The 17,038-nt window shown below is 38.9% G+C and overlaps 2 protein-coding genes across 3 annotated transcripts in view; both read left to right on the top strand.

Annotated features, from left to right (window-relative positions):
- erbin (erbb2 interacting protein) overlaps positions 1 to 4,702 on the top strand; it is a 120,881-nt gene extending 116,179 nt beyond the window's left edge. For both annotated transcript variants that reach the window (XM_037547240.1, XM_017700256.2), the window contains 4 exons: positions 36 to 212; positions 461 to 553; positions 1,374 to 1,448; positions 1,559 to 4,702. In XM_037547240.1, the coding sequence (XP_037403137.1) occupies positions 36 to 212; positions 461 to 553; positions 1,374 to 1,448; positions 1,559 to 1,666 (453 nt within the window). In that variant the 3' untranslated portion in view covers positions 1,667 to 4,702. The remainder of the gene's footprint in view (positions 1 to 35; positions 213 to 460; positions 554 to 1,373; positions 1,449 to 1,558) is intronic.
- A 5,047-nt stretch (positions 4,703 to 9,749) lies between these two features.
- Positions 9,750 to 17,017, top strand: zfand5b (zinc finger, AN1-type domain 5b). Its single transcript, XM_017700254.2, has 5 exons — positions 9,750 to 9,902; positions 13,689 to 13,847; positions 14,008 to 14,208; positions 14,806 to 14,934; positions 15,037 to 17,017. Exons 2-5 carry the CDS (start codon positions 13,697 to 13,699, stop codon positions 15,183 to 15,185), a joined length of 630 nt encoding a protein of 209 aa, XP_017555743.1. The 5' UTR covers positions 9,750 to 9,902; positions 13,689 to 13,696; the 3' UTR covers positions 15,186 to 17,017.
- The last annotated feature ends 21 nt before the right edge of the window (positions 17,018 to 17,038 follow it).

Genomic DNA, 17,038 nt, shown 5'->3' on the forward strand with positions numbered 1-17,038 from the left:
AGCTAATGACTTTGTGCCTTTTGTGGACTCTTTAGGTGCCTTTGATGAATGGTCAGATGTGTCCTCCTCCAGTCCGACCCCAGATGACCTGTGCCCAGGCCCAGATGGCACGTCATCCATCCCGAGAGCAGCTGATCGACTACCTGATGCTCAAAGTGTCCCCGCAGCCTCCAGGCCCACCTCGCCACCCTCATGAGTCTCTGCCACAGGAGGTAGGCATCAGGGGGCTGCTGCACCAAGAATAGAATCATCAAATAAGACAAAAATGTGAAGCGCATGAAATCCTGTTCAGCACCGTAACTAGAATGTTGTGGGTGTGTGCGTAGATCATCTTAGATGCTGCAGACTCTGACCTGTTGGCATTTTGGGAGCATTTTGGTGCATTTCTGTAAACAGCTGAGAGTGTCCTTTCTTTGTGGATGTGATATTGAGGCTGAGGTCACTGTGTGTTTGTGTTCAGATGCATGTGAAGATTGAGAAGAATCCTGAGCTGGGGTTCAGCATATCAGGAGGAGTAGGAGGGCGAGGGAATCCCTTCCGTCCTGACGATAACGTAAATATCTGTTTCATTTTTAAACTAATGACTTGCACACATGCTCTCATTTAGCTCTATCTAATAGGCCTATATATATGTGTGTGTGTGTTTGTGTGTTTGTGCTGTCGGAACAAAACCTTGTATCTCCAAAATGGTAACTTTACAAGAGAAGGAAAAAACATGCTTTGTTTTTAACGTAGATTTTCAAAATCTGTTTATTTGTGTAGTATGTGTTTATTTGCTGAGAAAAGTGTTATTTCAATAAACAAAATTTATAGAATATTAATTAAAATAGATTTTATAATATAATTTTTTAAATTTATTTATTTATTTTCTTCTTTCCTGGATGTTAGTGTGTTTGTTTTTAACCATTTTCAAACCTCTCCTCGAGGAAGCCCAGTATTATATGTAGTTAAAAAGCAGCTCCTGGTTTGACCAATCAGTGCTCAGTAAATTGTGCTCATGATGTAACTGATGATATTAACAAGTCTCTGTGGCGGCTGTGAAGGTGTCAAGGAAAAATATGGACTCAAGAAATTCTTGTTACTTTTTATTGTTTTTATGCTTATTTGAATTATGAATATGACTTTATTCTAATGTATATTGTGATAAACTCGCTGCTGAGGTAAATTGTTTAAAAATTTGCTTAGATGCCTAAAACTTTCACACAGTACTGTGTGTGTGTGTGTGTGTGTGTGTGTGTGTGTGTGTGTGTGTGTGTGTATACTTGATTACATCAATGCTTTTGGCCTGAATGGTGTATGTGTAATAAGTTATCTGGTCATAATTCACCTTTTCCAAATTTCTGTAATGATGATGAGTTATAATGTTTCCACAGGGTATTTTTGTGACAAGAGTTCAGCCAGAAGGACCTGCTTCAAAGCTTCTTCAGCCTGGAGATAAAATCATCCAGGTACCTCCACACTACAGTTACTCCACTAACACACACCTTTTACTTTTGTACTACTTTGCCATACTAATTTTGTCTGCTTGCCTTGTGTACGAATCCCATCTCCATTGCAGGCGAATGGATACAACTTTGTTAATATTGATCACGGAAATGCTGTGTCGCTCCTGAAGACCTTCCCCAACACCGTGGACCTGATCATCATCAGAGACATGGCAGCGTAGAGATTCCATGCGACATGTGATTGTCTGAACGTTCACTCCATCGTTTTTGTACATGGAGGAGCCAGATTGGTGTATAGTTGATTTGAACTGCTTTTTTCATGGAAGGTCCTCAGAGCTTTGGTGAAAACAGGGCAAAAACCACTGTGGCAAGTGGACAGAAGACAATGTCTGGGAGCATGTGCGTTTCAAGCAACCACAACAAAAGAATCCTTCACTGTGGGAGAGCCTGTTGGTTTAGTCCAACAAGGACAAGAAAACTGTGTTTTTGTACTTTTTTTTTTTTCTTTTCTTTCTAGTCATTAAACATAGGGTTCACCATGGTGGAACATTAACTGTAGCTGACCATTAGGGGGCAGTGCTCCCTGTCTGCTGACATCAGTATGCCTTTTATTTTTTATTTTGGAATCATGTTTTACTTTCTTCTCTCTTTGTCTTATTTAAGAGATTTTTAAAAACCACTCCTCAGACCTGTGTGAGATTTTATATACATTTTTTTTTAACTGGAGGTCAATGCTACGTGATTGGTGTGGATTTTCGAATGTAGAACTGGCGTGCGCTTTGGCCTGGGTGGTAGATTCTGTGTCTAATATACATCCACTGGGTTCCTGGCAAACGTTGCTTGCCACTTTAGTCTTCTCATCTTCACCGGAACCTTTCTTTAGCCTCTGCCTCTCCTCTGTGCACCCTTAGCTTGATTTAGAACCAAACCCCCTCCCACCTCATTCCCTGCGGCGAGAGTGACCCGACCACCTGATCCTGTAGAGAAACCTCCACCTCAGACATTCAGTAAGATGTTGTGTGTTCTAGGATGTACTGAAGAGCCCTCTGTATGTCTAATGTGGACTGGAACATGGTGAAGAACTTTTTTTGAGGGTTTTTGGAAGGGCCTGCAGGGCCTACGACTGGCCTTTGCTTGGACACACATGGACATATGAGGTGGTGTGACCAAGTTAACCAAAGCTTGTGAGGAAACTTCAGCTGGGTGGTGGTGTATTGGGGAGATGGGTATTGGGGTCATTCTGGGTCTTGATGGGCCATTGTGGGCCATCCTGGGACCTGCATCTTCCTTTTGTTGAAGCTAGCAGGTCCAGTATTCACAAATCATCTCTGTTTAGGAGGGTTCCTGTCCTCTAGAGTGGTGAAAAACAGGAGGAATCTCACCAAGCTCAGCACTCTGGAGATATTTTGTGGACACTGGCCCAAAACCTAAAGGGCTTCCTCAGAACCATCCTCAAAACTGACCTTTGGAAAGGGTTTCTCACCTGGACTCGACACGGTTTGCCTTTCTGTAAGCATCACCTTCCTAAGCGTGCAGTTTTTTGTTTTTGTTTTTTTTCCTTTTCCTTATACTGTTTTAATCATGAATATTTTGCTGCAGTGGGAATTTGACACAGGCAGGGAGAAGGACTTGACAAGTGCCAACAGACCCTGATCTGTCCGTAATGGGGGGAAAGGTCGCACTTTTTATTTTTGACCCAGAGCAATACTCACTGATCCACACTGCGTATTCAGTGGCCTTGAGAGGCTTACTATGGGACAGTTTTTGAGAGAGCAATAGCAAGAACTCCTATTCTTATTTTTCAGAGAGAGTTGTCGGATAGCATTGTTTTTTGTTTTTTGTTTTTTGTTTGTTTGTTTGTTTTTGAAAAAAATGAAAAAGTAAACCCTTTTAGTACTCCTTGATTGTGATAGCGCATTTTATATTGTAAAACTTTTAGAAGAGAAAACATAGGAAATGGCATTTTGAATATTTTGCAAAGATGTTCTTAAGTGTGCATATGGTAATGTGAGATGTCCTGCACTCACTGCCCCTCCTCCTGCCCACAAGCAGTTCCACAAACTTCCCTGCTGAGTTGACATTATTAACTGTCTCCCATATGAGTTGATTCAAATGCTTAACTTTCTTCAGTGGCAGAATTATTTGATCGGCTGCAAAGACAAAAATATTCAATGATGACCTTATGCCGTTTCACAAAAACTGTCCAATCGAAAGGCTTAAAAAGGCCGTTTTTGTACACGGTCCTGTCTGTACACACAAAAGAAAGAATGGCCAACTGTTGATTGTCGTACTGTGTAAATTACTTGCATGAAATCACTCCCTAGATTATTTTATTTTTTATTTCTTGGCTGTAATCTTCATTGTTCTAGAGGTCTACATGATTTTTAAGTTATCAGATTGACCTATACTGATACCCATCAGTGTACTGAAATTTTATATTCGTAGAAGGAAGCACTGATGTTTTGTTGTACGAGTACCTGTACTAAGATTAAATTGATTTAATGTTACAATTTTAATTTAGAATCACTCTACTGTCATTCTTTGCACACAATTGAAAATGGCACTGGCACAAAACTGTCCATCAGAGTGTGAACCAAGGTGAATTAGGCAGTAAAACTGAGTACTGGTTACCTGACATAGCTTTAATGCTAACTTTGGCTTCAACTTAAACTAGATTCACAACTTGTTCTCACACAGTGGGTTCTGTTATACCCTATTATACTCAACTTCTAAAGATATGAATGATTTTGTTGACACAATGTATAGTTGTATTTAGTGCGCACTCTTGTTTTCATATTTTGATGAATCAGTTGAATGAAGACCCTCAGATTGTCACATGGTTTAAAAAAAGGTAAAAATTAATGACAATTGGGGGCTGAAACTTAAAGCTGATTATTTTTGCCATATCAAAGAACAAGTGGTCTTTTTTAGAATCGTCCACGTTTGTCTATTTATTTAGCAAACCTTTCTTTGACTTGAGATTACTAATCAAAATGTACATACTTTTTAAGCAGTTTGAGTTAGCCATGGCATTAGTGACCTTAGTTTATATAAAAAAAAAAAAAAACAACCAGCAATAAACTGCATCACAGCAACCCTTTTTAATGTAAAGCTATTTGAAAGGTTTCTCTGGAAGCAGCTACAAATAAGATGATTTGATGGTATGCATTTATTCTACATTCCAGATTTTGTACATAATTTTAGGTTCCATGGTATTCTGTGGACAATAAATAAACTAATGGTCTTTCAGAAAATAATCTGTCTCCTTTTTTTGTTTGTTTTGCTGAGAATTGTATATGCAGTATCCTAGAAACTGTACCTGAGAATTGAACCACCTGAAAGTAAAACCTTACAGGGGAATTCCACCAATTTTTTAAGGAATCTCACCCGAGCTCAGCACTCTCAAATATTTTGTGGACACTGGCCCAAGAGCTAAAGGGGGGGGTTGCACAGTGAAGCCTCCTGAAAGTAGATATACAGGATTACCTTGCAGAGGAATTCCATCATTCTTTCTTAAATATCCGCCTAAATCAGTCTTTGAGATGTAGAAGTGGTTTGATGTGAATTGTGGAGAAACTTATTGGCTCAATTTCTTTTAGTGAATGTTCACAGTGCAATTATACCCATAATATTTATTATTCAAAATGAGTAGTGAGCCTTGACTCTCTTCTGGATTTTTATCTGTAGTGTTGATGATGGTAAAATTAAGAAAAATGACATTTTTGGGGGGATTTTTTCCTTACGACACCCTGCATGCACTTCCCCACAATTCATGGATAAAGTCTCGGGCTGCGTATAACCGTTTCATGTGATGGGTTTCAGTGAGGTAGTTTTGAAAGGCATTAAACTCTTTAGACGTCTGGTTCCTCTCACCACCTTATTAACGATTCTGACCACTCTGAATGACGTTCTCTACATCATAACTATTTAATTATGCATCAATTTTAAAAATCGATGGAATTCCCCTTTAACAGAACGGTCGAAACTTCACTTGTGACACTAGGTGCTGAATGCACCGTGATAAAAAGTGAATGATCACTGCGGTCTGGAACAAAACCAAGGGGAATTACATTCACTTCAGATGTTCTATTGCTGACCACAGATCATGTGACTACGTGTGATTGGGTTTGATTGGTGATCAGCCATGGTACAGACCTAAAAAAATGTACCCGGTTTAGCAAAATCAAGGTGATGCACTGTAACTCATGGCTATAGAAACAAGCCTGGCACCCTGTTTATTTATGACAGTGAATTCAAACTCCAGTCATTGTGCAAATAAAACCGCCATTAATCATTTAGTGGGTATTTAAAGGAGAAGTAAACTGAAAAAAATCTTATACAAAATTAAATGGCTAATATATAAAGGAGGTCATTCAGTGATTTGAAGTGAAATGCGCAGTTTAACAACAATAATGACTTTCTTTATATAGAAACTTCTGTGCATAAATTGCTTCACAACATAAAACCAGTAAAACAGTAAAAGCTATAATAAAAGAACCCAAGTAACAATGAAGAAATAAGAATAAAAACAGAACAAAATACACAATAAAATCTAAACAGAAAATTAATGAAGGCAAGTTTAACGAAAAGATTATCACTAAACCACAAAATGTCTGCTCTGAAGTAACGGTTACTAAAGGTAGTATAAATAACTTATTAGTTGCTTTTTAAAGCCGTTAATGCTAGGTGCTTGACTGACATGTAACATCTAAATGTTCCAGAGTTTTGGTACATAGGAACAGAAAGCTGTTTCAAACCATTTAAACGGGCTTGAGAAACTTGTCAGAATTATTCACAGTGGTCGTGATGGGAACCAGACGTCTGAAGAGTTTGTAAAAGCTTCTTCACAGAAAGTTATTATATGAAATGTTTATGAATACGCTACCTGGAACCCGACATGTGGTTTTATGATGATTTGCAGTAGGAGTCTGGCCTAAAACACTTTTAAAATGTATTCATGGTGGAGAGGAACATGCAGGATGTTGTAAGGCGAATTAATCTCCAAAGACTTTACAATGGAAGCCTTATTAACATTACATATAAATACTTGGAAGACTTGAAGCTTCACTGATTGATTTGGACAGAAAATAAAATAGTATGAAGTAAATTATAGACGTCGTGACATCTGGTTCCCATCATTTACATCAGAACACTCAATTACTTTGTGATTAAATTAAGAAATGATGAAGAATTGGTGGAATTACCTTTTAAGCTATAGTATATAATAAGCCATAAAGATTTAAAGGGCAAATAACAGATGTAGGTGGGTGTATCTGTAGATGTGATCTGGGTTTATAGCTTATGATGATCAAACTGAACCATCCTGTCCTAATAGGAAACCTTTCTGTTTAAGGGAACGGTCATTATCTCTCAATCAATCCTCAGTGGTCAAAGGAGTGATTAAAGGAGGGTGGACGTCAACACATTAATGCGTTTAACTGACTGCAGTTGTTGCGGAAAAGATTAAAGGGCCCTCTGAAGTGCTCAGTTCCTCTAACAAGTTCCTTTAATTTTATCAGAAAACTTGTGAACTTGTGAGTCTAACCCTGAAAAAAGGGACTGAAAATGCTTCCAGTGGTGAAAATATCCGTTCAGCTTGCTCTCCTTCCTCTGACAGCTATGTATACAGTACACAACTGTAAGAAACTGCTGTTTCTACATCCACATGGTCACCACAGTAGCGTGGCTGCTGGAAAATGATGTGTGGAGTACTAGAAAACATTCTGCCTATCCGTTTTCTAGTAATCCGTTTGGTAAGAGGCCACATGCTGTTTATGTGGTTCAAGCCTGCGTTGCTAGGCTGGATATAAAACGAGCACGCTGGTAATGTCGCTCTTTCACATGAGGTGTGTGGACAGCCTGTCTCCTATCAAGTTCTTCCCCTATATTTAACCCATGGGGAAATACGGCAGGGAGGCTTCAAAACAACCTCATTCAGCCAGTTGTCATTGTAAAATGAAAGGGCAACAAAATTACGCTGTGTTACTGTTTTGAGACAAACATGTTTTCACTTTTTGTCATTTGCCAAAACAAAAATAATTCATTACAGGCCAAGAAAAAGATCTATAGTGGTATAATAGGTATTTCTGCAGGACTCTTATAAGAACATTATGGTAAATTCAGTCAGTTGCTATAGTTTACTGAAGGATACCTCACCTGGGTTACAGACTGCTGTAACACAGCACTACAGAAATTCATAGAAACCCAGTCTCTCCAGGTAGAGAAAAAAAAATCAGAATGTAAAAATATTTACTAAGTATGTGAAAATAAGGACTTATTTAATTAATTCATTTATCGTTTAGTTTCTGAAATTTTTGAGGTAGAGAAATGTTCTGACATACTATGTAGAAGCAATCATTCAATTTCAAGAAAGAATTTCAAATAATCATTATTTCAGCATAAGAAGTTATTATTCAGTCAGTGTTACAATTTAACAAGTTATTTTGAATAGGAAGTCATTATTTAGAGAAAAGAAGTAATTATGTACAGTAAATGTAAATCATTTTGACAAATGTCATTATTTAGAGGAAATAAGTCATAAATTTGTCATAGTAAGTCATTATTTTTGACAGTATCATTACTTCGACACAAGTCATTGAGGCTAGTTATTTTGACACAGTAAATCATCTTTTTACATAAGCATTTTTAAAGAAAATAATTTTAAGGTACTACATCAAACTTTTGACGTACTGCTACCAGAAACAGACAGAGATGAACATCAAAGCTGATTTTTCCTCCTCTACCGGGAAGAATGGGCTTCTATATGAATATTATACAGAGTTAAGTGGATTAATGTAGAAGTATCATGCAGCACTACAGAAATCTTTCAGTGTCTCACAGTTTTGATATAGGTTAGTGGACTGGTTCATAGGCCACAGTTATAAGGGTCGTGCCAAGGAGGCAATGCTATCTAACGTTTCCAAGCCAAGTTAGTCCACAGTGTAACATAGACAGTGCTGGACATGTTGGACTGGTCAAAGTACAGGTTTAAAATGTAATGACAGGACGTGATCGGACCAGGACGCACGTGGAGAGCACAGCATTGTGAAAGCCTGAACTAGACCTGAAAGCAGGAAATGGCGCCCAGACTCTGGGCAACATGTGGCTAGACAGTTTTTAGGGTTTGAATACATTAGACAGTTATTGTGGAGGAGGTGGTCTGCACTAACAGCATGAGATCATCAGTTACTCTCAGAAACGGAGATCACCTCCAGTTTTGCACTGGGGCCTTTCTAAACTGCAGCAGTTCAGCAGTTCGTGTCGGACACCTACTGATAAAAACAGAGCTTCATGAAATTTTAGATTTATGTCATTTTCATCACATGCAAAGTTTGTACCTTTATTCAAAATACCTTTTGGAAATGTATATTCCTTTGATTTTAAAAAAATAACGCAATCTGATAATCTGAAAATCTGATTTTTTATTCAAATGGTTTAATCAATAGATCTGGGCTCATGCACGCTCAGAGAATATATAGGACGACAAAAATGTGTTATATATATATATATATATATATATATATATATATATATATATTACTGAGTTTTAGGATTGTTTCTTTTACGTTCACTTTTACCTTCACTGTGAAAAAGAAGGGCAACATTAGCTCTGCTATCTTGATCAAAGTGGGTTTGATCTGATTGAGTAAATCAACATGTTTCCCCGAGAGGGCACTGGCTGTTCCAGGATCAAATGACCTTGTAATGGCATTTGAAGAGGACTCCGGGAATGGATATGCAGTGCTCTGAGAAACCAAACTACAGTACCAAAAACAAACGAAACCAAACGACCGCTAACATCGATACTTAACGTCTGATTTGACTTTCGAGGGCCTGTATTGTTGTGCAACCCGATAAATTCCAAGATTGTGATTAAACAGAAAAATCAGCATTCAGACGTCTGCTCAAAGCTTATCAGTCAGACGGCTTACATCGCAACTGACTTTCTATTGAAATAAAATAGAGGGGAAAAATAAGAGAAATACAAGTTTTTATTAAAATAAGTTATGTCTGTTAATACACAGGTTTGTGACTTACATTTTCTATCGCAGTTTCACTAAAAAACTATTTGGAAACAGCTTTTGGGCAGTACAGTCTAAATGCTTTCACATAATGTGCTGTTATTGCTGCTTCTGCTTTATACAAAAATGAAAAACAGAGGAGGGGAAATAAGAGAAAAACAAGCCGAAGTTCTTTTGTACAGCAAACTTTTCCCCGCCCTTAAACTGACTACCAACCAATCAAAGTCCGAATGTACAGTGACGCAAAAAGCCACGCCCCCTTCTCTAAAGAAAGCAACAAACAGGCAGCGACGGAAAACAGACGGACTGAAGCTGGAGCGGAGCGAGGGGAATAAAACCTGGCCGCACAGGACGAGAAAAAAAGGAGGTCAGCTGTGGATTTCTATATTTAACTCGCACGGAGACTCCTTTCCTTAGCAGCGTTGTTTTAATAAAGGTAAGTAAATCTTAGCATTAAGGCCAACTGCTTGACTTGCTTCATGGATTTCATTCACAAATGGATTGCGGCTAACGTTAGCTTGGGTTAGCTGGGTCAGTGGAACACAAATTTGGTTGTCTTCATTTTTTTGAACGATTAAATAGCGTAAAATTACTCCGTCTACCTTTACAATCATTCGAACAAAAGTAGACCGTGTAGGTTACCTAAATTTAAATGAGCTGTAGTTCCCCATTGAGTTGAGCTAAACCATATATGGTAAGCTAAGCTAATGCGGGCTGCATTGCTGGCTTTAGGAATAACCGTTAATGTAATCTTCGTGTTCCGTCGTATATTTAACGAAAACTGAGCAGATACGTGTTTTATAGATACAGATTAGCCCGCGATTTTGATCGACTCTCGCGTTTTAATCTGACCCGACGTTATCAGACGAGGGGTAGTTGCCTGCTAAGCTGCCTGTTGTAGACGAGGCTGAAGTTTCGTCAGCTTCTTGTTCAAATTTTCCCTGTTCCACCTTAAATAGTGCAGCAATTACTTTCTGGAGCTCCAAGCCTGAGGCGCCAGAATGTACCTGCTGCACCATTTAAGGAGGAACGAGAAAATGTGTCTAAGAAGCTGAGTTCAGCTTCGTCTGTTGTACTGAGCATGAAGAGTAGCTAAAGGGTGTAAGCTAATGTTCTCACTTGAAAATGGCTTTAAATGATAAATTTCGGAAAGCCTATTTAGTTAACCGGGTTCAGTGTCGAGTAATAAGCAATGATTAAGAAATTTATCGAAAGCAGCGCTGATTAATTTGGCTTTTAAACCACGCAGACAGACAATGTTAAGCTAGCGTGCTAGCTAAGGCCGCTAACGTTACTTAAAGAAAGCAAAATGTCCAAATCTCTACTTCTCTCCGTCGTTTGTAACCTTGAAATGTTTGTTGGTCGTTTTTTAAATAGTTTCGGGTATGTACACGTTGTGCTCTTTTTCTTGAATGATATAATTTGTCATCCAGGAAAAAAAAAACACAAACAGGACAGAGTATTGTGGAACAAAGAAAAGACAAAAGCAGCAACTTGTGCTCGCGTTTGTCCGGCTAACACGTTCAGCTACTTATCAGCACTTTCTTCCACATGAAAAACAGCTGAAATGCTTCTTGTGTTTTATTCCCTTCCTTGTTCATATGAGCGTTTTCCTGTTTGTTCGCCTGTTTTGCTTGTCACCAGTAATCATAGTTACATCAGTGTAAAGCCTTGTTAGCTGGTTTATTTGCTAGCCTTGCTGGTGTTAGCATGACTCAGTGGATTTAAAGCCTGGACAAGGCCTCCTCTTTCCAGCCCACCGTAGCTGGCTAATGTAGCGTATTAAGTAAGGGTGGGCACATTTCGACAAATCTGCACTAGCTCGATCACAAATGTGAGATTATTATCGGTCGGTGTTAAACCCAGACACATGATGGCTAGGGAGCTCAGCCAGTCTGGTATGTTTTTTTCCCCGGGCTAAACTAACGTTGGCCAAAATGTTATCCAGACCTCTGTGTTCAAGTTTAATTTAAGCTGTGAATCTGCTTTTCGCAGCGACTTCGTCAATCAGTCGTTGCCTTTTTGAAGCGACGTCTCTTTCAAATTCAACAGCTCCTGTAGTTTATGTATTAGAACTGATACTTAGAGCAGAAAAGTGTGAACGTAATATTTTTTTCTTTATGCTCACTGCTGAACAGGGGCATAATAATACACACACAAAAAACAAATCTTTTTCAATTCGAAGCAATTTCCAATCCCTTTCAGTTTTTTTCATATTTTGTGTTGATATCCTGATTCTACAGAGTTTGTTATATACTACACAAATGGTTTGGCGCAGAACAAGGACGCATCTTATTTCCAAAGATGTCAAAGCAGCAGTGATCCTAAACAGTGATACAAAAATATACACGATGCACTCACATGGCTAGTTTTGGGGACTGAAAGTGGTTTCCATGAAAGACTGTACACGAAAGCTCAGAAGAAACCAGTTACAGTTTTCAAATTTGACAAACCTTTATTATTTTTTTCCACAATCTTTTGAAATGCGGTACTACCAAAGACAGTTATTCTTTTGATAATGTCGACATGGCTGATGTTGGCATTTGTTGATAGTAGTGGAGCCGGAGGATCTTGTTTGCACAGCCTGTCGACAATAAGACAGTCCAGTACTTGAGCACACGAGGCCTCACACACATGCAGTTGGGGGCGTTTGCCATTTTTGGCTCCTTCAAAATAAACAGCAATGGGTGTCCTGCACCGTGCTGAGGAGGGAAGAGGTGCTTCATGCATACACATACACTGAACTCCTGTGATGTAATCGAGTCACGATAAGGCAGCCAGGGCTATAAATAGCAGCAGCCAAGGCCCAGTGCTGTTGGCGAGGTTGTGTGAGGATCAGCTTGTCACATTGCGCCCTTGTGACAGGCGAAAGCTAATAGGCCTCCTCCATGTGAGTGTGCTGCGGCGCGGAGCTCTGCAGTCAGCAGGCTTACACGTGATGGAGCTTTCCTCCTCCAACTGGCCTTTCTGGGGAAAACCTGTGACGTTGCTTTCAAGAAAGTGTGTTGGCGGAAGGCAATGTTTCTCTTTTTTGTTTATGTTGTCTCTTGATCTGTGGCGGGTTTTGCCCCAGAGCAACACCCATTACTAACGTGCATGTTTTGTTGTTTTTATTAAATGTGTGTTAAATACTGTTTTTGTTAAGCTTGTGCTCTAAAGACATGTCTGGGTTGCCAATCATGCTGTGGTCTGATTGTCCTTTATTAGTGATAATCTGGCCCGGCTGAACTGAACGTTCCAGACCCTGTAGCCAACTGTTCTCACATCTTTGTGACTGGCGAGATGGGACGTGTAAAAACACAAACTAGTTCAGACTAATCGTTGATTAACAATCATTGTTGAAGAACTCTTTGTCAGTTCTCCGGTAATGGTAACAACTTGTTCCCCAGCATCGATCATTATCTTGAATGATAAATCATTCATGTCTAACAGTATTATGAGAAATGCTACAGAACCTGTTCTGATTAGTACAAAATGATTACATTTTTATTGTTGTACTTTGGATTAATGTTCAGCAGTACCCATGTAGTTTTCTTACTTTTATTCCCAATTAAATTAAAATTCTGTTTTGTTAATCCCTTGTGAGCAAAAGACTGAATATATAAGATGGCTCAAGTGATAAAATCTCACTTTTTAACCATATAGTTTCATGATTTGAAAAAGCTTGGTCCAGTAAATTTGAAGGTTGTTTAACATTTTATTTGTGGATATTGAGTTAATTATATCCTGTATTTTAGAACAAGGAGTTTTAATAGAACTCAGGCTCTGGTTGAGAGATTACTTTAAGTGTATTGTATGTGTTTAGAAAGTTGCTTGAATTTTTCAAGAAAGATCTTGCCATCCAAGTTCTATGTGACCTAAGTAGTGTGAATGAGACAGTCAGGTGGCAAGCACACAGCAGAACGGATGCCAGGAAGACAGATTACTTGTCTCACCCTTTTGAATAATCTCTTTCTGTTGTGGCCTGTGCTTGTTACCTAACCTCTGCGTATTTGTAGAGATAGCATCAGGATTTCAACTTAAGTAATATGGTCTCTTAAATGAGGTGAAATCACATTTAAAAGATCCTGTTTTGGGATTGTTATAATGTAATAATTATAATAGATGTACATATTTGATTTGGTAAAAAACGTGCCCAACTTTGAACTTGGCCTGATGATGGGCTTCTGTGCTTTTTTTTATTTTTTTATTTAATAACTTGTGATCTGTGGTTGGTCCACAGATAAAAAAATGGCCCAGGAGACCAACCAAAGCCCTGTACCCATGCTCTGCACTACCGGCTGTGGCTTCTATGGCAACCCTAGGACCAATGGCATGTGCTCAGTTTGTTATAAGGAACACCTAACGAGACAGAACAATGGAGGTCCTCTTAGCAACATGGGTAAGAAGTGCTTGTTCTCAATCTTAGTTCATTCCTGCTTGCTCAGTCGGTGACAGACATCATATTTGCATAAAATGGTTTATCTAGCCGTTGGTATCGGCAAAGAGAATTGCAGAGATACTTATTTAATGATGATCCTTATGGTATTTTAACTTTTCAGGTTCTAGCAGTGTAACCAGTAGTCCTACCTCAGAGGCCTCTGCAATCCAGATCATCGAGGCCAGCCTAAACAATTCTACTAGTGAAGCCGAGTCATCCAGCGGGGCTGCCGCAGCACTTCCTGTTACGCAGCAGATGACGGAGATGAGCATTTCCTGCGAAGAGGAAGCTGCATCGCCTAAAGTAGAAGTTCCTGAACCTGGTTAGTATACCTTTTTTTTCTTACAAAACAGATCCAAAAGGTTGTCTATCAGCAAAAACACCTGGTGGCTTAGGATCACGTCATTACTGTAATGCTAAATACTTCTGCCATCTTCTTTATTGGTAAGTTAGCATTTAGACCAGGGCTGCCCAAAGACTGACCCATGGACCAGAAAGTTACCCAAAGTTACCCAATGGAGAACAGATACATTTTAGCATTATATATGACAAATTTTAAGTGTGCAAGTAAAATTTTAAAAGGAGGTACATTTTTTTTAAAATACAGTGTAATGTTATAAAATACATGTGTAAACCTCAACTGAAACATGCCTGCTGCTTTAGTTGTATATTGTTTTGTATTTTTCTTTGGCACCCCATTTTAGAATGATTAAAAACTGGTGGTGTCATTGTCCGATTAAAGTTGGACAGCAGCAGGCAGCTGATTGGGTGTTGACCTGTGATATCTCTTATTTATTATAATTGACCTCTGCTTCTGTTACATCTTACGTCAAAATATTGTGACATGTTTTATGAAGCCATATTATTGTAGTTGAATATTAAATGTGTAATTTTTCTTGGTTTCTTTTGATTTCCCCAGTTGTAACGCAGCCAACAGCGTCTGCTTCTTCAGCTAACACGGCGGTTAGCGAGCAAACTAAAACTCCAGAAGCCCCAAAACCTAAGAAAAACCGATGCTTTATGTGCCGCAAGAAAGTTGGCCTTACAGGTGAGCCAGACAGCTTGTTCTATCGATTAAATCTATTTTGAAGTGAATGTTTGTTTCATGGTTTTAATTATAATTGCAAATCATTTCACTAATTTTCATTAGGGTTTGACTGCCGCTGTGGAAACCTCTTCTGCGGAATTCACCGTTACTCAGACAAGCACAGCTGCCCCTATGATTACAAAGCCGAGGCTGCAGCCAAGATCCGCAAAGAAAATCCTGTAGTGGTTGCTGACAAGATCCAGAGAATATAAAGCTTCTCCTGTTCTCCTTGTCTTTGCCCCTGAATTCTGGGTGAGATCACATAAAAAGGACTCGCACCTGACCTGCGATTTAAAGGACTAGTATTTTTATTTTTTTTTTAATTATGTTGTTGATGGGAGGATGGTTTTCAGCCAATGCATGAGTGACTTATTTTGTTTTTCTTTCAGCTTTTCCTTATTTTCAGTCTGTGGTGTATGAGCTTCAAGTTGAGGAAAAAAAGAACAAAGTATAGTTAAAATTGGGTTACAGACCCAGAGATCTCACATCTCCTTGTGTCTGGTTCTAGGTATCTTTAGGTGGGGGACTGAATTTGACCTGATCGTTGTGTTGAAAAGGCTGACTGTCTTTGTGATTGTCAAAGTTTACTTTGTGATCGTGTCTCGGTCCATCTCGTGTCATGTGGCGGAGAATGGACACTTTGTAGCCTATGGGACTTCAGATGACTGTTATTGCCCTGACTTGAGCGCCATCAGGGCAACAGTGCATGGCTGGCTCATGTAGCAAAAGAAGAAAAAACAAACAAAACAATGGACGCTCTCTTCCTTTCCTTGTAGGTTTCACCTTTTAAAGCGAGTCATGGCATGGCTCCCAACCCTTTAGCGTTGGCCTTTACAACATTTGCTTATTTTATTTGCTTTAAGCCTCAGCTTCTCAGTTTTCGAGCAGATGTCTTCGCGGTGAGGCTTTCCCCTCCTTGCTCAAGTGTCAAACGAGGAGAAAAAAAAAAGTATAATCCATGGACTTGTTCAACACTTCCATCTCAAACAGCCAGATCAGTTCCAGAGCTGATTTATTGTTGTTTTTTTTTGGGGGGGGGGGGACTCTGAAGAATGAAATGTGAAATGGTAAGTATTCCTAAGATTTTCAGCAACATAGTCTTTCCTAAGCCATAGCAGGCTTGAAAGATTCAACATTGACCTTTTGAGTACCTATAATACCTTTAGGAAAGACAATAATACTGATGTAAAGGTGGTACTGCTTTCAGAATGGAGACTGAAATTGGGTTGTATTCTGTTTTGGTCAGAAGAGGGGACTTAAAGGGTATATTGCATGGCTAGTGAAATAACTACTAAGTACATTAGAGTTTTTGAAGTTGGCAACATGCTGATAGTCCTTTTTAAAACCGTAATCCACTTCTGTAATGAATGTTGCTTTTTGTTTGTGATTTGATATTATTTGTGTGGAATGAGTGTCACATTCTAGTTTATACACAGGTGATGAAAGTTGTATGGTGTTTCTAATTGACCCGCTGTGGTGTGAAAGGGATGGCTGTATTGCGTGACTGTGTGAATACCCATATAGTCTAATCATTGGATGCCTCCTTCTAGACTTTTCCTCAGTCTTTTTGTTTTCTGGGTCTGGCCGTTACTATTCTGTAGGGTTTTTTTTTTTTTTCAGTTTACACAGTAAAAAATTACCTGTCTTATATTTGAGTTTTAGTTATGCAAGTTTGTACAAACCATCTTTATATTTATTATATGTATTGCGCATATAATCTCGTTACCCAACATTACTGCGAAATTGTATCATGTAAATAAAATTATGTACAGAGATATAATGAAGATATTTTCTTGTGGTGTTTTCACTGTCAAAACATTTGTGATGGAATGAGTTGGGAGTGTTTTAAGTAGAATTAGTAATAAACAGTGGTTTGTACTTCATTAGAAAATTGCACATTTTACTCCGCCAAGAAGATATCAGTCTTAGTTACTGGAACTGTCTGTCTGGGTGCATAGGACATGGGTAAAAGGAAGCAGGTGGTCACTGCCCTGTCATATGTCTGTGGTTATCTGAGTCACTAGAATAAACTGGCTGGTTACTATGTGTGTGTGAGCCTTCCTGA

Source organism: Pygocentrus nattereri, chromosome 18 (assembly GCF_015220715.1).
Source record: "Pygocentrus nattereri isolate fPygNat1 chromosome 18, fPygNat1.pri, whole genome shotgun sequence".
Classification (NCBI taxonomy): domain Eukaryota; kingdom Metazoa; phylum Chordata; class Actinopteri; order Characiformes; family Serrasalmidae; genus Pygocentrus; species Pygocentrus nattereri.

What these genes read in the sequence shown, in the direction of transcription:
- zfand5b (XM_017700254.2), top strand. Translation starts at nt 13,697, where the DNA reads ATGGCCCAGGAGACCAACCAAAGCCCTGTACCCATGCTCTGCACTACC. An exon ending in AGTAGAAGTTCCTGAACCTG is followed by an intron (nt 14,209 to 14,805) that starts GTTAGTATACCT and finishes TGATTTCCCCAG; the next exon opens with TTGTAACGCAGCCAACAGCG. An exon ending in CAAGAAAGTTGGCCTTACAG is followed by an intron (nt 14,935 to 15,036) that starts GTGAGCCAGACA and finishes AATTTTCATTAG; the next exon opens with GGTTTGACTGCCGCTGTGGA.